This window comes from Aulonocara sp. 'chitande type north' Nkhata Bay, linkage group LG23 (genome assembly GCF_057382095.1).
Source record: "Aulonocara sp. 'chitande type north' Nkhata Bay isolate Kocher_YH1m ecotype deep benthic linkage group LG23, A_spYH_male_GT1.1, whole genome shotgun sequence".
Taxonomy (NCBI): domain Eukaryota; kingdom Metazoa; phylum Chordata; class Actinopteri; order Cichliformes; family Cichlidae; genus Aulonocara; species Aulonocara sp. 'chitande type north' Nkhata Bay.
In genome coordinates this window covers 47,235,041-47,260,800 of record NC_141365.1, presented here as the reverse complement: position 1 = coordinate 47,260,800, position 25,760 = coordinate 47,235,041, and the positions used below count along the sequence as shown (strand labels likewise).

General features: G+C 39.4%; 3 protein-coding genes across 4 annotated transcripts in view; 2 read left to right on the top strand and 1 right to left on the bottom strand.

The window, feature by feature from the left end:
- LOC147302822 (ribonuclease inhibitor-like) overlaps positions 1–25,760 on the bottom strand; it is a gene marked incomplete at its 5' end in the record, with an annotated part of 440,111 nt that overhangs the window by 185,080 nt on the left and 229,271 nt on the right. The gene's annotated exons all lie outside the window — the stretch shown is intronic.
- Positions 1,240–5,217, top strand: LOC147302832 (uncharacterized). The gene is made up of 9 exons (XM_086284458.1): positions 1,240–1,458; positions 2,227–2,392; positions 2,478–2,560; positions 2,728–2,907; positions 3,156–3,263; positions 3,356–3,436; positions 4,374–4,511; positions 4,668–4,796; positions 5,071–5,217. The coding sequence occupies exons 1-9, from the start codon at positions 1,255–1,257 to the stop codon at positions 5,215–5,217; spliced, it is 1,236 nt and encodes a 411-aa protein (XP_086140584.1). The 5' UTR covers positions 1,240–1,254.
- LOC147302831 (uncharacterized) lies at positions 20,321–23,062 on the top strand. 2 transcript variants are annotated; one of them, XM_086284696.1, is made up of 5 exons: positions 20,321–20,396; positions 20,592–20,903; positions 22,190–22,306; positions 22,560–22,618; positions 22,910–23,062. In XM_086284696.1, the coding sequence occupies exons 1-5, from the start codon at positions 20,321–20,323 to the stop codon at positions 23,060–23,062; spliced, it is 717 nt and encodes a 238-aa protein (XP_086140822.1). The 2 variants fall into 2 exon arrangements, with proteins under 2 accessions (XP_086140822.1, XP_086140823.1); XM_086284697.1 differs by having other exon boundaries at positions 22,190–22,307; positions 22,573–22,618.

Below are 25,760 nucleotides of genomic sequence, written 5' to 3'. Positions count from 1 at the left end.
AGTAAAGCAAGTGTGTAAGTCCATCTCTGAATGTTTGTAAAGCATTCCTACATTAAGCTTAACAAACGATATATGGAGCGACTGCCTCTTCTTGCTGCTACTTCAATCATGAAACTGCTTAACGATCAGCTGATCGGCTTTTCTGTCGCGAGTCCGTGTCTCTAGTTTGCTTTTGGCCCACTTTGCACCAGAAAGAGGAAACCAGCGGCTGAACAACAGCAGCACGTTTAAGCTTGATCAGCTGTTGTTAGAATTTATTTATTATTACTTTCTACTCGAGGATCTTTTTCTACGTAGCTGACGCTGGTAACTGTGCAGGGGCGGATCTAGCAAAGTTTAGCCAGGGGGGCCGATAGGGCATTAACAGGGAAAAGGGGGCACAAAGACATACTTTTCTTTCTTATTCTCATTTAAAATGTCTAGCTTTTAATAAATAATTATCTGACACCCAAAGTTTTAATTTGATGCAAAATAAATAGAAGTCCATTACTGTATATAGTAACTATTAAGTCTATATATATACCCTAGTAAGCTATAGTACTTTTTTTTCCTTTGGGAAGGTACCATCTGTGCAGTCTGCAATTTTGTTGAAGAAAGATGTTGAATCTATTTAATATTTCTTGAAAAATAATTGATTTCTGTGCATTTTTTTTTCACACTGCATCAAATTAAGGTTGGTTACGTCGATTAAGCATCATGAGGTGGAGCGTGAGGGGTGGTTCCCTATTTTTTATTTATTTATTTTTGTTGTTGCTGGGAGTTGGAACCCTATTAGTTAGGCTGCTTAATATTTATGCTAAGTACTCTTTAAAATACCAGAATAGGGAGGATGGTGTAGGTTTATGTTTATTAGATTGATCAGTATTGCTGAACTATGAAATATTTTTTTTTGCATACAGGTATAACAGAATAGCTTTAGTGTAGTTGTTGTTTTAAACTTGAGTAAGAACTTATACAAAATGCAGCAAGATATTTAAAAAAAACAGTTTTGTTGATTAAAAAACACTATATCGGATTCATATCGGTATCGGCAGATATCCAAATTTATGGTATCGGTATCGGACATAAAAAAGTGGTATCGTGCCATCTCTAAAGTGTAGTCCTTTTAATATGGTATTCACTTGTTTGTTTTTTATTGTGACATGTGACATGGCATTTCATTTTTCAATTTGGGAAAACATTATTACTGTTTTGGTAACACTTAAAGACAATTTTTTCTTTAACTGCAGTGCACCAAAGAACTACCATCTTGCAATGCACACTTTTGGAGTCTTCACTACTGCAACTTCCTTAAAAGACCTCACTGACATGGTTCAAAGTGCTGCAGTTGTTTTTGGGAGTCCGTGTAGTGGTGAGAATGTCGAAAAACATTTTCACAACCTTCAGTTGTTGATGCAGAAAGCCAATGTTGATGTTGATGGCAATGACAGAAACTCAAAAGCTGATGAGGACCTGAAGGTAAACTGAAGTCAATTTTTATTAAAACTAAAGGCTAAACTTTTGCCTCTTATATATCTTTTTAAATACTTTGGAATAGCATAATAACTGTACCCTCAAACACAATAATAACATGGACTGAACCACCACTCACAACCACTAGCACTTTATATAGCCTCTGTAGAAACTATCTACACCCTCACTTATCTTAACTGCACTACTGTATAGCTCTGTGTAAATAATCATTCTGTACATTCGATAATTTTTAATCCTACAACTGTTTACAACTTGCATAGTTCCCATTTCTGTATAGCTGTATATCCCAGATTCTGTAAAGTTATTTATTTCATATTCTGTATAGTTTTTCATATTTATATCCTGTTCATATTCTGTACATAGCTTGTACTCACTACAGCCTGTACATACTTATAGTTATAGAATATTCACAACATACTTCATACCGTGTACATTATAACATACCATAATAGACCCATTTCTGTAATATACTCACATATCTATATTATTGCTAATATATATTGTAATATATCTATATCACTAAAGCACTTCTGGATGGATGCAAACTGCATTTCGTTGCCCTGTACCTGTGCATGTGCAATGACAATAAAGTTGAATTCTATTCTATTCTATTCTATTCTATAATAATCACAAGTCACAAGTAATTTTAAATGTTTTATACAACATAATGTTGGGTTTTTAGATTATAGATATGAAAGACGAGTGCACACAATGTTCAAATCACATAATTATTCTGTTTTGTCTGTTGGCTAGGGAGTCAAGGGAAACAACCTCTTTGGGAGACATTTTAAGAAGCTCATTTCCAACACATCATTGGAGATGGATGGTGAGGCAAACCCTTACTACAGCAAGGGGCTCATGGAGCACATCAGCAAATATCTTCTTCCTTTTTCTGGATTATGGTCTGCAATAATGTTAGGTAAGCCATTTTAAAGTAGACAAGTAATTAGTTTATAAAATGAAATTACACACATCAATATTATTCTAATCTTCAAAATCCAAAGGTGACCTTGGAAGACATGGCACTGGGAAAATGTATGAGCAGTACCACAACAAATACAATGCCTTAAGAAAGATCAAGAGACAAGTAAGACACATGATTTTTAGTATATATACATATTTGTGTGGTGTGATTGAGAAACGGCGGGTCCAGAGGAGTCATCTGTATTGCAGATCATACAACATTGCACACAACAACAATGTGTATCTTTAAAAAAAAATCACATTTAATGATTTCTTAATTTGATTTTTCAGAATATTACTGAGAATAATAAAACGCAGGGGATAATGGAGAAGAGCCAGTGGGATCTGAAACATATCCGTCTACATTCGGGAAGGCTCACCAGGCTGGATGACTTTGTTGTCCAGTATCAAATCAGTCACACAGCGCTGCTGAAGGAGTACGAAGACTCAAAAAGAATGCTTCAAAGAAAGGTTTGCAAAATGACTGGCTGATGTCCATCAATGCTTTGCCGTTTCAAAATGGAACATTAAAAAAAAGTCTTCTTGATGTGGTGGGATATTGAGGTGCCCCACGTTGTGATGTTATAGCTTGGTTGCACCTGTGTGTCTTACTGGACATTTTTGTGTGTTTTGGTTTATTGTAAATTAAGGAAAATGTTGTCACAGCATTTCACTTGTAATTCCTAAACAATGTTCAATGACTCATATTTTTGGTTCAGAAATTTAGAGTGGACGAAGAAAAATTGAAGGAACGTCGCCAAAAAAAGAAGAGGCGATATGTAACAGTACTCCGCAAGCCATTTCCTTTCAGGAGATCTTCAAAGATGGTATAAAATGTTGCGCAAATTTATCGTTCATATATAAAGACCAATATTTTGCATAACATTTTTTGTATTTCTTGTACACGATATTTATATAGGTTGCTTCCTCTATGGCCCCGAGTTCCCCTGTGCAGACTGGTAGAGTTGAGGATGTTACCTTGGAAACTCCAGAATTCCAGGTAGGATTGACAACTGCTAACATAAAGGATTCATCAAAGTAATAGTAATGCCTTCTTTTTCCATAGAAGATCCTTTCCATGACACAGTAATCAGTCATGGACACGTGTATGAAGGGCAAATCTTATTTATTTACATGTTGATATTCATGTTCAACTCATTCGATGTGAATATCCAGGATTTTGGTTGACTAGTTGTAACCTTAACTGACACACCCCCACTCCCCTCCCTCCAGAATTCCTAGGTAACAACCTAATATACATATCTTCCACTTCCAGCATTTGACTGCTCTCCGGCTTTTAAAGGTAGAACGGTAGAAGCCTGGGACTCCTAGTGTTAAGTGGGAGGCACCAAAATTCAAAATGAATGCAGTGATTACATGGTAAATTTTGGGAATAACTAAATAAATAAATATTTTTTCCTCAGTAGAAACTGAATGGGAAAAAGCATTCGGGAACATAGTTAGAGTATGGGAAAATTAACTTTGCAAGTGTTGCCATTACAGCTTTGAGTTTATATAGTTACCAGTGCTCAAGGGTGGCTGTAGCTCAGGTGGTAGAGCAGGTCATCTACTGATTTGAAGGTTGCTGGTTTGATTACTGGCTTCTCCTAGTCTGCATACCAAAAATCCAAGATACTAACCATAAATTGCTCTCCAGTGCATCCATCGATTGTGTGTGAATGTTACTTAGAACACACTTAGAAAAATCTGCTTGGGTGAATGCACAAGTTGTGTAAATCGCTTTGAGCGCTCAGAAGAGTAGAAAAGCACTTTATAAGAACCAGTTCATTTACCATTCAAGACTTGGAGTGATACATTTTGAATGAATTTTCCAAAGACATATTGTTAATAACAGTCCATAAACCTTTGTTAGAAATAACAAAATCATGTCCAATAGCTGGTAAGATCGTATGTTAAGTGTGTTTTTCTTGAATGAGGAGGTCCTGTCTTTGTGGAAGAAAAGAGACACAGAGGTTGTGGTTTCTGTGCTTCCCTCAACAAACCATGGTACGTCCATAATTATCCGCCACAGTGATTTGCGAACCCTTCGACCACACCTGTGGCTAACAGGCGAGGTATATCAATGATTAATTTAAGCACTCATAACCACAATAATTCGACTGTGTAATGTAATTCAATTAAAAGGACATTATCATGTAATTATTTATCATTAACACAATTTAAATTATATAAATTACATAGCTTTGTGTTTATGAAAATTCTTTACGTAGGTAATTGAAGGGCTTTTTCATTGTCTGGCAAAAAAGGAGCAAAAGGGGATCTACATTATGAACCATTACACAGCGGGCTTGATTTTCTTTGGTGATCGGACACAGCTTTCTCGCCAAAGCTTGCGGAACGTAAGATGACTGTCCAATGTCCATATAATTATGTTCAAATACATTTAGAAAGAATTACATATTGAATGCTAATAGAATTCCACAAACTGTAAGAAATACATAAATGTTTTCTGACAGGTAAACTTCGATCAGTAGCAGGCCATTGTCACGTTTGTTAACATTAAAAATGTACACTGGAAGTTTCTGGTAAGCAACAAGATTATAACTTTAAAGCCTGTGTATTTTTTTAATGACGATATATTAATATTGTTTTAATGATTTATCTTTGCTACAATTCATCAATGCAGTGAATCACACTGTTTATCTCCTTGATCCTGCCCCAAGTTCATCAGAGGAGGAAGACTCTAAACTCGCTGCACGTAAATTCAGGTACTTAGGCTTCAACACATTTTGTTATATGCAAATAGGCTTTACAAGTTAGTTTACTACAACTGCATTTTTGTAGAAGCTTTTTGTACCTGGCCCCACAATGCGTGTTTCTCTGTTGGCATCCTCTTGGCCAGGTCTCATTTGCAAAATAAATCAGTACGGTTAAATAAAAATTATCAGGTGAACAAATTATTAAGACAATAATTCTGATGGCAAAAGAGCCAAACGAGACAGGCCAAAAAATAAATAAATAAAAAATAAATAAAATTCTCTTTAATTCTGTAAAATATCTTTTTTTAAAAATTAGGAAATATGACATATACCAAATTGTATTCTGCTTTGTAATAATGTGCAGTGATTACTTAAAAATGAGGAGAACCCGCCACGCAAAAACAGAATGGGTCGACATTAAATGGAAGGGAGGTGTCTTGACCCATCCAGTGCAGAAGGATGGCTTCAGCTGTGGAGTATTAGTGGTGATGGTAAGTGATGATAATATACATTTGTATATAATTTCTTACTTGTTTGCCATGCCATCATGCCATGGTCAGAAGAATATCCACATCCATAACAGTAGCTGTAATAGATATGAATACATCTTAATTCTAAATTTCACAGTATACTGCACAAATTAAGTATATGGTTAATACTTTGGTGCCCTAAGTCATGCAGATTTTGTGACATACTCTTTTTAGGATTTGCAAATATTAAGGCTGCACAGCGATTGCAGATAGTACTTATACTTTAAAGAGAGCAAGTCACCGTAGGGAATTATTTCCTGTGTCATAATGGTGCATTATCAGTAATCTCATTCTCTCACTGAGCACGCTCTGGTGAATGGCTAGCACATCATGATGCAGGTGGTATGTATTGTCCAGCATTGTGGTTAACTTGGAAAACATCCACATCTCTGACAGCACCTTACGAGACTGTAGGGCCACCCTGTGGACTCACTTTATTGAGTCTCTGTGGCACTAGCATAACACAGGTTGCGACTCTCCACAACATTTTTATAGAATGTACTGAGTATTGCCCAACAGATGTTAAAAGAAGTCAGCTGCCCACACATTGGAAGCAGACTATATCTAATAACTAGTAACTAGAGATGTTCCCTATTTCAGTTATTCATCAGCTTAAAAGAATATACATGGCTCTGGCCCTTACTGTAGAGTGGAGTGTTATTTTTAACCCTGTCCATTTTGTTCTCTATGTTTACAAGGTATATCACATAGTTATTCATCCACGATGTCCATTTCAACAACTGAGTGTTAGAAGTTACCTGGTGTTCATAAAGACTTAAATCTATTTATTGCTCTTTGTTTTTCATACTGTTTATGCAAGATTATAAACATCAGAAATTTTATATTGAGCAGAATTGTGTTTTTTTTTTCACAATTAAAATTTTGAGTATTTCTCGGTAGATGTCACGGGCAGTGATGAAAGTATTTCCAGATTTTCCCGTCATGAAATTAAAAACATCAAAAGAGAAAATGGCAGAGTAAAGAAAATTGATGGCTGTGGAGATACTACAAGCATCAGGTTGGTTTGGGGGTGAATAAGAGAGAAAATGTGTGTGTGTGTATATATATGTATTTGAATGTATATGTGTGCGTGTGTGTAGATTGAAATGTATTATTCTGTTAGTAGTATTATTATAGTGCACAATGGCACTTTATGCTGTGGTCTAATCGATAGAAATTTTTAAGTACACAGTTTAACATATGCATGAATTGGCCTTCAATTAAAAATGTCTATCTAATGTGTTTTGATCCTGTATTTTAGTTTTTGACACTAACAGCAACTGTGCCATGTGTTCGCTGACCAAGCCACATGGATCAGGACCTTCAATGATGAACTGGGTGAGTTGGAGGGTATTTGAATTTCTCAAAAATGTGTAAAAGTCTTTGAGTATAAATGTTTTTTTTTTTGCTTTGTCTGTTTAATTTTAAATAGATACAATGTGACAACTGTCAAAGATGGTACCATGAACAGTGCCTTGACATGACCAACAATGACTTTAAAAAAGCAAAGGAAGAAGCGTGGAATTGTCTCCTGTGCTGTTAAACCACAGACTTATTGGATGCTTGTGTCAAAATATTTGAAGACGTACTCTGTTGTCTCCACCAAAGTGATAATTTGAGCAACATAATACGGTGAAACGTTTTCATACATATTTCATTCACATTTCCGTGATGTTGTCATTTACCTTTAAAGCACCTTTAATGTTATCATGACTGCACCTTTTGGAATTTACAATTTACTCTCCTTGTATTGAGCTGTTTTCTGGGTTTTATTTTCCAAGATAAACAGATTTACCTATGTTACTTTTATGAAAATAGTTATATTTCATAACATTACAAATACAAAGAAAAGATTGTGTCATTAATATGTAAAGACAAGAAATCCACTTCAGTAAATTTTAATAAATAAAATCAGAATGACTTTATATTGATATGGTATCACTGTGGGGCTGTATACTGTTGGTCTAAAGTGGAATTACCCTGTGGAAACAGGAATTTTCCATTTTAGAGCATTTTGAAATCACTGAAAGGTAGGTCAATTATGGACAATTTGAAAACTCTTTTATTTTGGAAGGCATAATCAGAATGACTTGATATTGATATGGTATCACTGTGGGGCTGTATACTGTTGATCTAAGGTAGAATCACCCTGTGGAAACAGGAATCTTCCATTTTAGAGCATTTTGAAATCAATGAAAGTTAGGTCAATTATGGACAATTTGAAAGGGCTTTTGTTTTTGAAAGCAAAATCAGAATGACTTGATATTGATATGGTATCACTGTGGGGCTGTATACTGTTGATCTAAAGTGGAATTACCCTGTCGAAACAAGAATTTTTCATTTTAGAGCATCGGTCACTCAGGCACAGCTGGCTGCCGGCGGAGCTCACGGGCGCGTCACTGCAACTCCCCCTGGCTTCTGCTCCGCGGCTGCTGAGTGAGCCCTCATCTGGGACTGTCCTCAGCTCTTTCTGGGACAGTGGCGCGGCTGCCCCTCTGTTGGTCTTCCTTGGTCTCTTGTGTTCTGGGGGCCTCTGGATGTCTGGAGTTTTGATCTCCTCCATACCTGCTTCATGCCCTGGAGGACGGGGCTGTGGCCCCCCCACACCCTCTAGCAGATCATTACATGAAGGAACCTTTTAAAAAACAAAAAACAAGCGCGTCCATGCGCCCACAAACTACACCCTTTTTGGCTCCTACCTCAAAGCACACTGTGTTCTGTTGATCTTATGTGCTGCACAATAATGTTTAACATTTAGTATTTACTGTCATATTCCCATATATCATTGTGATGTTGTTTATTCTATTACTCTTGTTCTCTTCTGCTTGCTTTCTTTTTTCTTTCTCAGCAGGTGATCCAGGTGATTGATATATGCATTTTTTTTTCTTTCTCTGCCCGTTCTGTTGGTTTTTGTCTTTTGCCCTTCTCCCCCGTCCCCTCTTCTCAGCTGTTTCTCTTTCCCAAACGGGACAGGCAAAAAAAAAAAAAAAAGGAAATACGACTTTTGCTTTTAAGAGCATTATGAAGTCATTGAAAGAGTAGTTCAAAAATGAAGAGTCACAGGGCTTTTACTTTGAAATCCAAAATAAGATGGCCTTGATAGTGACAGGGCACAATTAGGGTACAAGGCTGTGTCATATAGATCGTTCATTAGAGTTTGTAAAATAAAAAAAAGCCTAAATTATATGTTATTATGTTCTTAACATATCTGTTAATTCACTCGAAGTTGGCTTTTATTTTGAAATCCGGTTTCCACATCCATTCCCGTAATACTTTGAATACGCAAAAACAAACTCGAGGCTGGCTTGACTGCAAGTCTCGAATTGGAGGCTGGCTTGACACCAGTAATGCAGCCTGACTCAATCCTAGATGTTCAGCACACAGAGACACAGAGGTGCCATTTAAAGTTTAGTGTTAACCTGAGTCACTGATCATTTGCAGTATTACAGAGTCTGGCAGTCTTTGCATGATGCACACTACACTGTACGTTTCTAGCTGACTCTCAGGTGTGACAGGTGTGCCAGCAGGAAAGAGTAATAATAACCTGCATCCTGAGGTTTGTCATGCAGGATTAAAGGAGCCAGGCTTTGTTCACACAGCTAGGATTGTATTTTACACTGACCCTGGGTGAGTGTAAGTATCATACAGTTTAAACGAAGCACTGAAACTTGCACATATTTATTACAGATGCACTGAAGCTAATCGAGATATTTGCTGTCAGTCTGTGGCTGCGATTAAACACTTTACTGAAAACTTTATTAACTAGTAACTTCATCAGTCATGACAGAAGCTAATATTTCTGTGCTAACATCGTTTAAACAGTAACAGCTTTACTCCAATATAAGCTAACGTTTACACCGTAACTTTAAGCTAGCACCATAAAGACGGTAAAACACGTAATAATATCTACAAATGCATCTTAAAGCTGTTATATTAGCACTCGGTGTATTACTAAGATAACCACATTAACATTACTGACACTCGCTGACTTTTAACCCTTTAAGACCTACCATAGAACCAAGTCCGCCAGAGCTTATATTATATTTTTACATGCTGTGGAGCCATTTTTGGGAGCATTTCAAGTTGCTATACATCAATACAAACATTATAGCCCAGATTTTAATAGTATGTATTCATTAAGTGCATAGTAATTACATAAATTGCAAAAAAGTGCAATAAACTACAAAAAAATTGAAAATCGTTTTTGATTTTTTAACATATATTTGTAGTTAGAGAAATTTAAGAGGCTTATCCCTCAAAACTGTAAATACAAAAAAGTTGCACAAAATAGTTTCCCACCACAGGAAATTTATTTTGAGTGTCTTCGTAGTTTTATTTTTGAAATACACCAAATTTTATACACTGCAGGAAAAACGAAAATAAATATTATACTGCAAATTTGCAAAAAAGCAGCATATGCATCAAAATAACCTATTTCCAGCAGTGCAATATGAGTCCTAAGCATCCCAGAAACGACACAGAAAGTCATAAAGTCAAAGATAACTTTTAAAAAGACCAGTATAGGCCCTGAGGCCCTGATCGCAAAAAAGACTACATTTCCGCGAAAATGACGTCACTTCCGGTTTCGGGCAGGTAATGGCGGAAATGCAAAAGTTCGCGCTGACGTCTATTCCAACGTAGGAAGTGTTATGGACAGCTGATCGGATCGGTAAAGCGTGTTTCTGGAATATTATGTTTTTGTTCCTGCAAGCGCTTTTTATGCAGTTTTTGCAAAGCTTTATGTGGAAGGAAACCGTGACCTAGGACAAGCTGATGGCATAAGATGTAAGTACAACTCCTCCGGTTTCATATGCAAAAAAAATATTTGCGCTAGCTTACGTGGTTGCAGTGCTACTGGGATTTAAAAATAGTTACGCAAAACAGAGCGTTCCCGCTCCGATCGGCTCTAAAGGGTTAATAGTCATTCTATAAATGCTGTCCGTTTAAATGGTTTTACCTGTACACACTGCATATCCACCGGATTCCAGCCAGAGTGGATTCTGGAGTCTTCCACGCTCCTGTTAGTGATCCTCCATCTGGATGGATGAGAACAACCTTCTGAACAATCTAGCAGGAGATGGCCCATATCTATGGGACTGATTTGTGCTGATAACGCCCATTGTATGGACTGATAACAGCCGAAGCGGGTGAATAAAGTCACCCAGTAGCTAGCTGTGCCATTACCCAGCATACATCACTCCCTCTGTAAATGCAATAAACGATACAAAAGTATTGTTCTACCTGTTTTTCAGGTAGTTGTTTACATTATATAATTTGTTGTGTTCTGTATACGTCACTACAATGTGATTTGGAAAATGTCTAAATATACCGACAACAGGCACTTCCGTGGCAATCTCTTCAATCGGAGGACCCTTCACGTCAATTCCCGACGCGAGGGGGGTACCCTGCGCGTCCATAAGTGAAGCAGAGGGAGCCTGACCATGCGTCACACGTTTGACGAGTTGGGAGTGAGAACCTGTTGTTCATCCACATGTAAACGGCGTTTTGAATCACCGAAAACTGAGATTTTTTAAAACTCCTTTTTTGCGTTTACGTGTAGACGAGGAATACAGAGTTGGTCACGCAACGTCAAAGATATGTGCCTTTTTTTCACGTCACGTGCGCGCATTATTTTTTACATGAGATGAATTGCAGAATGGCAGATAGAGACAAAATACTGTTAATCTGACCATCTGCAGGTTTTACACGCTTACATACACACATGCAGTTGCTGTCCCTCCATTTACAAAGGCAGAGGCGTCACGGTGTGATTATCTTCCCTTTGGTTTCACCTGCACAAGTGCCGAGGTAGGTATTGATAGCAATGTTGAATATTATTACACAGGAAAAAACAACTACATGTAAAATATGCTTCACCATATTTTCTAGTCTTTGGCTTAGAATGAAGTTGATTTGGACATATATTCAGCGATGCTTCATCTCCTGCTTTGCGTTTCTGTGGGTGCGCCCAATTTCTGTGGGCACAAAGTGTTAAGTGTGAAACAGGGCAGATCTGTCGTGGTCCTGAGTCATTGACCCAGTGTTTTGAGTTTGTTGGTATTATTTTCCAGTTTCTGCTGTTTTGTATTTGTTCTTAGGGTTTGAGTTGTGTGTTTAGTGTTTCTATTGTCCCTACCTGTGTCTTTCCTCTGTGTTCTGTTCGTGTCCCCAAGTTGGTATTGTGAAACAGCCTGTGAGTTTCCTGTTTTACTTTGTAGGTTTGTGTCTCGTTATGCCCATTAGTTCCAGCTGTGTCCCCTCCTGTCTGCCTGTGCTCCTCGTCGCATCGTCTGTGTTACACTCACCTCTTCCAGGCTCGCACGCTCACTCCTCTTCAGCCACTCACCCTCACACCGTTACACTCTCATGCCAATCCAGCAACAGGCAATCCACACAGGGTCAGGGACGCGTCCAGGAAATCTAGGTACAGGAAAGAACAGGTCAGGAACTGTAATGAACAGTACTGAGAATCAACTCAATGATTTAGCACAAACTGAGAAGACTCAACAAATCACCAACCTGTGGCCTAGAGTGTCCTGGTGCCACGTGCACTTATGGACACTCTTATGTTCGAACATGGTGTTCGTTATGGCCAAGCTGTGGTTTGCACAGAAGTTCAATAACAAAACACCACTCGGGTTCAGGTCCTGGGGTCCATTCCTCCCAATCACGCTCCTCCAGGTTTCACTGTTGTTGCCCACATGAGCATTTAAGTCTCCCAGTAGGACCCTCCAGTGTCCCACCCAGGGACTCCAAGAAGGCTGGGTACTCTGAACCCCAACCCGGAGGCACAGATAACAAACCCTCTCATCCACTGGGAGAAACCCCAACATACAGGCAGCAAGCTGAAGGGACACCAGGATACCCACCCCAGGCCGCCGCCTCTCACCAGGGGCAACTCCAGACTGAGACAGAGTCCAGCCCCTCTCCAGGAGGCTGGTTCCAGAGCCCAAGCCGTGTGTTGAGGTGAGCCTGACTATATCTAACCGGTTCCTCTCAACCTCACGCACTAACTCAGCCTCCTTCCCCACCAGAGAGGTGACATTCAATGTCCCAATTGCCAGTCTTGGGGTTTGGTTCGCTCCTGGACGGCGCTCACAATGCACCCAACACACATTAGTTGGTATCAAATGAGCACAACTCATCATTAATCCCACTCCATGGTCCTTAGGGTGGCACAGTTGCTTCACTCTCTCCTCTTATTCCATTAGAAAGCATTCTGTATGTCCCTAATATAACTGAGAACTTCAATAAAATCTCTGAATCTAACAATATAAAAATGGCACTGAGTCTGTGTCTGCATTTGTGTGACATTAATGTTCCACTTTAAGTTGGAGGTTTTGACTCCCACTTTTAACTCCTTCTCTTAATGTGGACGATCATACAGCTGGCTTCTCGAAAGGGGGGTGGGTGGGGGGCACACTACAGCCAAACTACACAACAGGACAAATGAAAAGAACAATCACAACTTCTCCTGTATCAGTGTGTTGCAGTGATTGTTTAGTTTTACTATCACTCAGTGTTTCTCATCAAAGGCAGTGCAACTGTCTGTGACACTGTAGCACTCTGTCAAGATTTTTGCACATTTGTGTCTCCTTTATAAAGTCAAACAGGATTTTGAATTGTCTGACATTTGCACGGGAATCTGGAGGAGGGAGACGGGCCTTCTTCAGTTTCCTAAGAAACTGTAGTAACTCTAACTCTACTCTAAGAGAGAGATCCACTAATGCCTCGCACCAACACAAACTGGGTTCTGGAGTCAAAGAGCTGTTAGTGTTTACAAATCGAGCGCAGCGACAGGATTGTGTGTCAGAGACAGAATCTCAAAGATTTTTGTGACCCTGATGAAGACCCAATTCTGGACATTCAAACTGTGTTATTAGTGTTTTTAACATCTACAGATCATTATCCAGATATTTAATACAAATAAGCATGTCTTATTTTTGTGTTTTATACATTTGAACTCACATCTCCTGTGTTTAGAAAACAGCAGAACTTTTGTAATTGGCCCAAAAAACGAACCATGTCTGTAAGCGCTGTTTTGAGCCTTTTAGCAAATCTTGCCCTAAACAGCCTGTTGCTGTTACAAAACAGAGGAAACATAGTGGAGTCTAATTGTTGCACCGTGGAGCTCAGCTGAACTCAGTTCTGGGAGTTGAAATCAACAGAAAGTGTTTCATTTGACACTGAAACAGTTTCTTTTCCATCCATGAAGGAAGCTTTTGTATTTCACTCAGCAAAATATACAGTCTGGACTGCACAACATTTCAGACTGCATGTGATCTGTGCACAAAAACATGGAGCTTCATGGACACACGCAGGTCCTGCTCCACTTCCTGCTGTTGCCATGGCTTTACTCTCGTCTTGCATTCAGTCTAATTACAGCTTCTTATTCAAACTCTGCACGTCACTAATTCCTGGTCTCTCCTTGTTGAATACTTTTTATCTTCAGCTGTCCTTGAAATCATTGAAAATCATACAGTTATGTCTATAAGACTTTGGACAGAAACAACTTTCTCTAACTTTGGTTCTGTAAATTACAACAATGAATTTGAAATGATACAACTCAGATGTAGTTTCAGCTTTAATTCAGTGGGTCTCTCTCAGCTCCCTCCAAGGCCATCCACCATCACAGGTCAATAATAATGACACTGACCAGTGTACCATTCTGCTGCCTCCTGAAATCCCAGTGCCTCCACCCACTGCAGAGGTAGGTCTCTGCAGAAAGCGCAGATATTCTACTGCTTTTTCTGTTAATGATGAAGAGGAACATTTGATGCCCAAACGCATGAGGCTGATGAGTTCTGATGTTCCAGTTTCTTCAGTTCCTCCACCTGCTGATGCCAGCTTTCATGCAAAGGACACTGACAAGATCATTAATCCAGATTTGAAAAACGATCGTTCATCCCTGGATGATGAAGTGACATTTTTCATGTGTCCTAGCGATGTTCCTCTGCCTCCGAGACCTCCACCCACTGCAGAGGTAGGTCTCTGCAGAAAGCGCAGATATTCTACTGCTTTTTCTGTTAATGATGAAGAGGAACATTTGATGCCCAAACGCATGAGGCTGATGAGTTGGGATGTCTCTAAGTCTCCAGCTGCTGAGAAGGAGTATGTTTGCTTTACGTGTCCTGAAGACAAGAGGTCTGAGTTACCTCTCAGCTCCCTCCAAGGCCATCCACCATCACAGGTCAATAATAATGACACTGACCAGTGTACCATTCTGCTGCCTCCTGAAATCCCAGTACCTCCAAGTCCTGCCCCTGTTGGAGTTCTAGAAACTGTTGATTTTCCTTTTGTTGATAATTAAATACATGTTTGTAGTAATAAATACATTTTTGAGCAAATACATGTTGAGATGATTCGGTTGCTTATGATGGTTATAATTATCCAAACAGTATTATTCCTAATAAGATCTTTACTTTTTATACTTATTTTCTCCATGACCTATTTCGATGTCTATTTTGAAGATCCACTCATATCATGACAGTATGCTTATTCTCAGTAGAGTGTATAGCCACATGTGAACAAATAATAAATTAAAGTCACTCATTAACAACTTACCACATACGCCGGAGCTGAATTCAAGATGTAAGCAGACGTTTCACAGATATCTTGGTTGTCTTTCCATTTCCTACACTAACAGTATCCTGAGAATTGTCTTATAGAGCTGATATAAAGGTGAAATTTGATGACTTAATCGAAGCATCATCAGCTTAAATGCAAATGAATCCACTGTACTTGAGGTAACCTAACACTGACCATGAACGCCACAATCACTGTGCGCCAGTCCAACACAGTGCTTTACTGTGAACTCACCACAGTACTGCAAACTAAAGTGTTTATCTTCCAGTCCAATCCAATCCATCTTTATTGAGAAAGCACTTTAAAAAACCCAGGACAAAACCAAAGTGCTGTACAGTAAATGAGTTAAGAACAATAGAATAAAACATAACAGTAAAAAAATAAAACACATAATACATAAAAAATGTAAACAGCCCTATATTTCAAAACAAGATAAAACAGCAAAAATAAACTAAAAAACTCAAACTAAAAACCAACATCTTACAAGGTGTCAAAGGTCAGGGTGAAGAGATGAGTTTTCAGGAGTGATTTAAGAACAGGCAGAGAAGAAGCCTGTCTAATCTCTAAAGGCAGATCGTGTCACAGTTTCAGAGATGCTGCAGCAAAAGCACGATGTCCTCTAAGTTTACGTTCAGTCCTGGGAACATTCAGGAACAGCTGATCAGCTGACCTGAGACAGCGGGTGGGTTTATAAGACTGTGGCAGCTCAGAGAGTTAAGATGCAGCTAGGTCATGGAGAGCTTTAAGAGACATTAATACCAATAAGCTGCTAACATGATGTTGTATTTTATTTACATGTCTGTTTTAGCACTTTAACATTTGCATCTGTCTAACTGGCTAACCATGCAAGACTATTGTAAGCATTGCTCTGTAATAGTGCGACATTTTGGACCCCAGGAGGTCCTTCTGTATCTGCACGATGTTTGACCTGCAGTCTTTATAGCCGCCTATGTATATTCTTTTAAACCTTTTTATTGTTTTTAAATGATAGTTACGGACCAAATGTTAAACTATATAGTTGAATATATAGTTAAAGTGTTTCTCTAGATACAGAGAAAGGTTTTACATCAAAAGGTCATCTGTCTGCATATAAAACAGAAGCTTTCATGCAGATGCACTTCCTGTTTACAGACTTTGAGGTTTAGGTAGTGACGGGGGTGATTTACTGAGCGTGTAAGTTTTCCTCCTGTCAACACACTCTACAATGCCGCCCACATGCCACTCCTGTCCAGTCTTGAAAGCAAAACATGTATGTATAGTATAAAATGGTGAAATGCTGATTTCCATGTTTCAATTGAATCACTTGATTGTAATCAATTGATTGCAGAGACTTTTGTCAAGACCCTATAGAATCAGAAGTCCCGTGAACATGCACTAATAAAAGCTGCAGTTGTAATAGGGGATAAAGTGGTGTGCACAATGTGTGTTTGGATAAGATGTCAGTAATGCATTCACATTAAAATCACAGGGTTTCTTTCTTTTTCTTATTTTTCTTACATATCATGTAAAAAAAACACTCCTGCAACATTTTTTCTCTGCCACAGATTTAGGAGAGGAAGAGTCCAGCATTTCAACACCTGTGCAAATGTTAGTTTATTTGATAGGTGCATCAGTAGTAATTATTTACATTAGAGTTTTCAGCAGTGTTGTTGTATTTACAGCAAAGTGCCTGCAAAGTGTAAAAACTAATTAACTGATGATACTAGACCCTTAAAAGAGATAAACACCACTAGTCAAGTCATAATGGCTACTTACAAATACATAACCACTCAACACAACCCACACAGTGATCTAATGCACAAAAACAAAGGAGACTTAAACTGGCTGAATCAATTACTGTAAAGAAAACATGGAGGAAGGCTTCCTGTGGTGTCTGGCTGCAGTATAGGTCATAAACCTGCCTCCTGCATTACAGCAGACAGGTCAGGGGTCAAATGAAAAGCAAAATGTTTACCTCAGATTAGGGATGCACCGATACCACTTTTTTGGAAACGAGTAGGAGTACGAGTACTTGCATTTCAGTACTCGCCGATACCGAGTACTTAATAAAAACATGATTTAAATTTACAGGTAACAGCTTTAGTCCTATAATTTAACAACAAACAAACAAGGGACTGGTTTGGAATTAAGAACATTTATTTAAAATAAAAGCATGTTGTATGCAACATATTACAGAATAAATAATTATAAAAAAAATTTAAACAGTGACAGTGCAACTCAAGTATTTTTCAGTTTATTTTAAACTCTGCCGCTTTGGACAACACAAGGGGCATTAATAAACATCTTTGCCATTTAGTGCACAATATGTGAATAAACTAACAACATCCACTGACATAGAACTGTGGCAGTCAGTGCAGCTGAGGTAGGTATTAACATCAAGTCTAAGATGACTCACTAAATGGAGAGAAACAGTGAGTGGCAGGGTTTTTTAAGAAAAGTAGCTTTTCTGCATCATCAGCAGTCAGACTGTTTCTGTTTTCATCTATAATGTGTGACACTGAGCTAAAAAGCCTTTCACTGTCCACACTGCTACATGGGGCTGAGAGCTATTTACAGGCTATTTTAGCCAAAGTGGGGAACCTGATTTTGTTGACACCCCAGTACTTCAGAGGACTGTCTTCACGAGGGCTTGGGGCCTCTCCGAGGTATGTGTCGAGCTCAATGGCAGCACCTGCTGCCAGCGGCAGCCTGGGCCTTGAGGAACAGTTTAGCAGGAGGTTCTGCAGCTTCTGCCCGACTCCCCTCTGCCTCACCTCTAGAAGCTCCTGCTTCAGGTGCAGCTTGGCCTCTGGAGCAGTGTTGGAGAAGAAGCGATCTTTATACCTGCACAAAATTCATAAATGTATTAATATGTGGAAAAATAGGACTGATGTCATGTAATACGTGCTCTTCCAGCGTGTCTGTACGTCCTGCTGCAGTCTCTTTATTGGCTGGTTGAGCTGTCCCTGAATGTCCTCGAGGCGGGAGTAGGCTAAGGCGGAATGTTTAAAATGCCCAACTATTTTCCGTCCCACTGCTTTAGCATCAGCTATGCTCCTCTGTGCTAATAAGCGTGGGTAAATAAGCGTGGGCAAACTCTTTGTACTCGTTGTCGTGTTGGGATTTTAGGTGCTTGATTAAATTACTTGTGTTAAATGCGCTACCTTTAGAGCCTCCTCTGGACAATTTCGATGAGCACAATTTGCAGTCCGCCTTTGTTTTCGTGTCTTCGTTCACTTTGAAATAGTTCCACACGGCTGACTTGTCTCGCCTCGCTTTCTCCCAGCTCTGAGATGCAGCCGGGGCCTGGGGGCGGGCACTCGGCGCCTGTGATTAACCCCTTACATGCCGCTCAAACATAGACAGGTCTCAGACCGTGGTATCGGTCCTCGGTATCGGGGAACTTTTAACGAGTACTTTAGAAAATGTGGTATCGAGGCCGATACCAGATACCGGTATCGGTGCAACCCTACCTCAGATTAAATATTTCCCAAAGTAAATTGGACTGAACTGGCCAGTTAAATACACGAGAGGATACGAATAGAAAAAAAATTATCTAAAAACAAAGAATGAAAACCAACTATTAATTTAATACTTAAGTCTGTGAAGGTTCTCAGTCATCCAGGTCATCATAGTCTAAGGAGCTTGGAAAGAAAAGCGTCTGGACTTCTTGAGTTGCTTGAAGACGTTTCACCTCTCATCCGAGAAGCTTCTTCAGTTCTAAGGGTCAATGGTGGGGAGTCCCAGACTTAAAACCAGTGGGAGTTTCCCCCCAAAGAGGGACAAAGGACCCCCTGATGATCCTCTACCTAATCACATGAGCCAAGGTGTGAAAGCGGGTGTGGGTCCTAATCAGCCAGGGTTTCGGGTGAGCTCATTGTGAAACCTGGCCCCACCTTATCATGTGATTTCCTGAGGTCAGATGGCCCAGGATGTAAATGGTCTGAGATCCCTTCCCAGACGCCTTAACGTCCAGTGAAAACAACACATCATTTTCTCTCCAGTTACCCTCAGCAGTCCAACAGACCTCCAGCACCAGTAAAACATTAACCAGAAATTGTTTATGGGACATGTGTCGTTATTTATGTTTGTGGAAATGTGCATTAAAATTAAAATAAAGATGCTGGTGTCTGACGTTACTGACTTCCCAATTGTGTGGCTTCTGGTGTGGCCTTCACAATTCAATTTTCAATTCAATTTTATTTGCACAGCGACAAATCACAACAATATAAAGTCGCCTCAAGGCGCTTTATATTGTAAGGCAGACCCTACAATAATACATACAGAGAAAAAGCCCAACAATCATATGACTCCCTATGAGTGAGCAGTCTGGAGACAGTGGGAAGGAAAAACTCCCTTTTAACAGGAAGAAACCTCCAGCAGAACCAGGCTCAGGGAGGGGCGGGGCCATCTGCTGCGACTGGTTGGGATGAGAGAAGGAAGACAGGATAAAGACACGCTGTGGAAGAGAGACAGAGGTTAATAACAGGTATGATTCAATGCAGAGAGCTGCATTAACACACAGTGAGTAGGAAAGGTGACTGAAGAAGAAATACGCATTGCATCATGGGAATCCCTCAGCCACATACACCTGTTGCACTACACAACAAATGCAAGCATGTCAGTTTTATTCATTTTATGCTCATCTTCGTACAAATTTTAAAGGTAATGCAGTCAAAACTTTGTAAGTATATGAGTGATTGGATGAAGCGGTTTGATGACGTAACACGCTATTTTAGTTTAAAATGCTTATAATGTTATGATAAATGGTAGTTTTGTTGTTACTTTTACAATATTATCCATCCTTCAGTTTCAGCGAACATGACAGTTAGCAGTGTAATAATTCCTCTGTGATAAAGAAAAATTAGCCTGTTTTCTTTTTGTGTGGGAGCTCGCACAGTGTTTCAACTTTACAGCCTTTTAATATGAAAGTCCTGTCAGTACACTTCCTTTTTACATAATTTCACACTTGCCCCGTGAAGGGCAACAGTCTGACGTCTGCTTAGCCAGGAAAGCTTCAGCTTGTTTCTTTCCGCACATCTTCCTCTTCACTGTCGGTGGCTCATAGACATGTTAACAAGCATGGACGTATCAAAACTTTGCTTGATTTTGCTGTTACCACTAGCTGTGTCCCATGATGCTGAAGGTAATACAAGGAAACTATTTTCATTATGCATTATTAATATTTTTAAATTTATAACCTCCTTGCTTTTAGTTTAAACTAAACACATTATTATGGGATTAAAAAGATGGTTTAACATTCACAAAATATAGAAACTAAAGTCCTCTCTGACACAGGCTGAATCTTGTATTCACCGTATTTTGCTGTCCCTGTTTACAGAGACTGTTGTGAAGACAGTCAGGAGAGAACACGATGTCACTCGGATTTGCAACAAGGAAAGTCAGACTACTATTGTTTTGATTATCTGTAAGATCAAAAGACAGAGGGACACAGGAGGAGAGTGTCATCTGCTGTATCGACACGGAGAGAACGTTACTCAGGAATGTGACCCCAGGTTCTCAATAACAAAAGAAAATCAGACTGCCTTTCTGGAGCTGACCAGTTTAACACCAGCTGATAGTGGGAACTTCACCTGTGAGTGTACAAACACTGAAGGGACATATATTGTCCATATCAGTGTCACTGTGGAAGGTAAATGCATTTTGGTTTCTTTATCTGACACAGTTATTCAGCACTGTGTTAGCATTGTATTGACCTGCTTATGTGTTTTTTATTCTTGTAATTTGTTCATTTCTTTTCTTCTTATTTTCACTGACAGCAGTTTAAATACTCTCACTGACTCATTTATCAGGTACATCTTTGAACCGAGTTGGACCACCTTCAGCCCTCAAACATGTCTTCATTTTTTGTGGCACAACAAGGCGCTAAAAACATTCCTCAAAGATTCTCAAGACATATTGAAATTACATCATCACACAGTTGCTGCAGATTCGTCAGCTGCTCTTACTTGAAGCAAACTTTCCGTTCCACCACATCCCAAAGGTGCTCTGCTGGATTGAGATCTGGTGACTGCGCAGGCCGTACATGATTTGAGCGCCGTGACATGGTGTGGTATCCTGCTGGAAGCAGCCATCAGACGATGGGTATTTTTTGGGCATAAAGACATGAATGTGGTCAGCAACAACCTTCAGGCAGGCTGTGGTGTTTAAATGATGCTCAGTGGTTACTACAGGGTCCAAAGTTTGCAAAGAAAATCCCCCACAGAGCATTACACCACCAGCAGTCTGAACTGTTAGAAATCAACTCATCGGGCAAGGCATCGTTTTTTTAGTCTTCTGTTGTCCAGACTTGCAAACTGTAGCCTCAGCTTGCTGTTGTTAGAGGACAGCAGTGATATCCAGTGTGGTCCGCTCTGCCTCAAGGTTTGATGTGTAAACAGCATTTTTACCCAGAGAATCACAGCTCACTGGATATTTTCTATTTTTCAGACCATTGTCTGTGAACAGAGATGATTGTGTGGGAAAATCCCAGCAGATCAGCAGTTTGTGAAGCACTGGGACCAGTAACATGTGCCATGTTGCTCTGTTTGAGCATTGATTTGCTGACATTTTATTATTTTATTAACCTTTATTTAACCAGGAAGATGAAGCTGACATGTGATTGACAAATGAAATGAACACTGAAATATTTGTGTTACACCCTGAACAAGTATACCTCATAAAGTGGCCAGTGAATGTATATAAGCAGTTGGACCAATTTCAGTTCATAGTAATATTCAGAAAAGATGCAAAAGAAGAAGAAGAAGACAAAAGAAAAGAGCACAGTGACAATATTTAAAGCTCTGTGGTTATAAAACTGGGGTTTCATTACTTCACTCAGAGTTTCAGTAGACGTAAACTGTGTTTGATTTGTGTTTTGATTTCCAGGAAATGAAAGTAAATGATTTTACTGACAAATGCATCTTTTCAATGATTTAGACACAAACGAGGCCCACACTTCAGCAGACAAATCTTTTTCCGTTTATCTGCCCGGTGTTGTGATCATCTTTATAACTGGAGTTATCGTGGGATTTATCTACTGGAGGAAAAGTAATGGGTGAGACTATTTTTGCTGCAGTAATTCAAAGATGATATAGATGTAGAGAAAGTAAAAGGAAACATCACATTTCAATAAATGAGAATTCGGTGTGTGTTAAACATCATGTCTAGAATGAACACTTTTTATCCTTCCAAAAATAATTATCATTATTAAGAGAGAAGATAATATAAATGTAGATGTTCTTACTTGATTTTTCTCTGTTTGAATGTGAATAGTGTTACACTAATGCTGACATCCTTTCTTATCAACGTGGCTGCTTAAGGTCAGGAACATCTGGAGTGTCTGTACCTGAAAATCCCAACGGTTTGGTGAGCAATTTATTGCTACGATCTACAGCAGCTAGTTAAAAGTTTGCCAGTAAACATAAAACATGTACATTTATGTTTTAGGATGTTACTTATATAGATAATTACAGATTAGTGTTATAATACTATTAGTGCCAACTTCAGTGTCCTTTATTTTGTGAAGAAGCTCTTACAGAAATGAGCAGAAACATTAAATAATCCAGGCAACAGATGGAGAGATTTAAAGATCAATAGAGTGTGTGGGTAGACCGGGTTGAACTTGATTAATACCTAAAATATTTCACTTTTCTAAAGGATGACGATGAGCCAGATCAGCCCTATACAAACCTTCAGCAGCCATCGAGTGATTCCTACCAGACTATCATCTCAGTGAACCATCAACACGACAACAAGACACGCTCAGCAAGAAGCACAGGAACTGTGGGAGTGGATAATAAAGCTCTATGAAACATTTTAAAGTATATAAAACTTTAGGTGACATACTAATATAATAATATTCATATATTATAATAAACGTCCATCTTTTCACACTGGATAGTTGTTTCCCAGTAATGGAGACCATTCAGTCATAATACTCCAACTCAGGCTCTCAGATTTAATACAATACAAACACAATAAACTGTGGCAAACATGACTCTTTGTATCAGACTAGTTTTGTTTTTTAACAAACATCTCATCATAATTTGAACACAATGTCCATCCAGATAAACAGAGAGATCAGTCTGGCTTAAACAATGTTGGTGGTTTACCTTCTACTGTCCTTCCACTTTTATGCACTTCTATTTTAGACATAGTAAAAGTTTCAGTGTAGACACAAGAGGTGAAATAAGGAGGGTGCAAGTCTTCCTGCTTTCACTATAGTCTACCTCACACTGTCAGCCACAGTTACTTCCTCACCAGCATGACTGCACGGAAACTCTGCTTTCTCCTGCTTCTGCTTGTGGTTTTTAGCAGTGAAGGTAAATATATATAATTAAAAAAGAAAACCTGTAAAGCAAGGTGTTTAAGAAGAAAGCTTTAGTTAGGTTAGTGAAATAATATATGTGATTGATTTTCCCACAACAACAAATATATAGAAACTATAATCCCGATTTTGTTTCATTTTAACTGGAACAATTTATAGAGACTCTTGTGAAGACAATTGGAAAGAAACCCGATTCCACTCAAATATGCAGCAAAACAACTCTGAATATTACTGTGATGATACTGTGTGAGATCAGCACAGAGAGGAGCCGAGGAGAACAGCGTCGTCTGCTCTATCGTTACGACCGAGGCTTTATTCATGGCTGTGACTCCAGGTTCACACTGATCAAAGAAAATGAGACTGTGTTTCTCCACCTGCTCAACTTAACATCTGAAGACAGTGGGAACTACACCTGTGAGTGTGGATTTCGTGGTGGATTGTATGTTCTCCATCTCAGTGTGACTGTGAGAGGTAAAAACATTTTCTATTTATACCCACACCGCAGATTCAAGGTGGATGTTTGGAACTGCGTTAACACTTTCTTTTCTGTCATACATGGTTTGAGGTCGTCATTCCCGCCTGCAGCGGATTAATGAAAGGTTTCAGTCAGGAGATGAACATCTGGAATGTTTTTAAGCTCTTCTTCTGGCTAATTTGTTTAAAATTTCATTATAAAACTGCTCCAATCACAACTTTGGTGTTATTTCATCAGTGAAATGTTTGAATGATGCAATTGAAACTCTAATGTAATGAAAAGATAAACATGTTTTCCACTTTAATATAACAGGCTAATGCAAATTTCGTGACTTTTCATGTTTTCAAAATGAAGTTTTTTTGTGTGTGTGGCAACATTCAACAGACGATGGAGATTCTTCTGGCATGAAGTTCATGGCTACAGTTCCCATCATTTCTGCTGCTGCTTCACTCATCAGTGTGGCTGTGATAACCTGTGGTTACAGCCTGAGGAGAAATCCTCGCAGGTGAAAACTTTTACTGACGCACTTAAACTCATGAAATGACCCTTTGAAATCACTTGAGCACATTACTGCATACAGCAGCCACTGTGGTGTTCAAAGTATCTCATAGGTTCTTTTCAAACACCACACATTAGTTGTAGACATAGCTAGTCTTGTTTTTGAGGTATTTTTCACCCCATGACCTCTGATGTTTTTATCCTAACAGAGAAAACAGATCAGGTCTAACTAACTTAACAGGATCTGAAACTCGCCAGATGTTTGTCAGTTTTCCATAGTTCTGTTTTACACTTAATTGTGCCGAGGCTGCAGTGCATTATGTCTGTGTTTTAAGCTGCACTTTAATTAAATGTAAATGACAGTGTAAATTGTTGTTTAGGACAAAGAGGACCGCTACATGAGCCTTCATCGGCAAAACATCGATGTCTACCAAACTATCTCCTCCGGTCGCCTTCATCATGATGCTGAGGCCGCTGCATGTCACAGTCATGTACAATAATAATCAGAGATGGAGTTTTTACCCTGACTACGTGATCTATAAAACTATGATGCTAGACATGCTATCTATAAAAGACACTGACATTTTAACTTGCCAGCATCATGTGTACTGTTAGTTTGTTTTGCACTGAAAAAAGAGAAAAATATTAACGTCCAGTAAAACTTGTAATGATGTTGTGAATGAATTGCCTTAATTCATGGCTTTTAACACCATTTAATTTCTGTTTTTTATCTGGTTTGAACGTTGAAAATCCTGCCACTTGGCTCTGTGGCCTCTGCGATCATTATGGTTTTTGCTATACTGGTCCACTTGATTACTTCCCCTGCCGGTGGCGGACTCCCTCAGGTATCGGTGCGTTGGTGGTTCTTTGTATCTGGGGGTGGGCGTCCGGGTACACACCGGCTCACTCCTTGGCGGCCGCTTATTGGGGCTCGCTCGGGCCACTTTGGAGGTGGGGTGCCCCCGGCCTCTCGGCCTGGGGCTCGGTCACTCAGGCACAGCTGGCTGCCGGCGGAGCTCACGGGCGCGTCACTGCAACTCCCCCTGGCTTCTGCTCCGCGGCTGCTGAATGAGCTCTCATCTGGGACTCTCCTTAGCTCTTACTGGGACAGTGGCGCGGCTGCCCCTCTGTGGGTCTTCCTTGGTCTCTTGTGTTCTGGGGGCCTCTGGATGTCTGGAGTTTTGATCTCCTCCATACCTGCTTGATAC

Bases quoted from the DNA above. Each gene is read 5' to 3' on its own strand.
- LOC147302832 (XM_086284458.1), top strand. From the start codon at position 1,255: ATGCACACTTTTGGAGTCTTCACTACTGCAACTTCCTTAAAAGACCTC. The intron at 2,908-3,155 runs GTTTGCAAAATG...TTTTTGGTTCAG, and splicing joins AAAGAATGCTTCAAAGAAAG to AAATTTAGAGTGGACGAAGA. The intron at 4,797-5,070 runs GTAAGATGACTG...TCTTTGCTACAA, and splicing joins CTCGCCAAAGCTTGCGGAAC to TTCATCAATGCAGTGAATCA.
- LOC147302831 (XM_086284696.1), top strand. From the start codon at position 20,321: ATGTTAACAAGCATGGACGTATCAAAACTTTGCTTGATTTTGCTGTTA. The intron at 20,397-20,591 runs GTAATACAAGGA...CCCTGTTTACAG, and splicing joins TGTGTCCCATGATGCTGAAG to AGACTGTTGTGAAGACAGTC. The intron at 22,307-22,559 runs GGTGAGACTATT...TTTCTTATCAAC, and splicing joins CTACTGGAGGAAAAGTAATG to GTGGCTGCTTAAGGTCAGGA.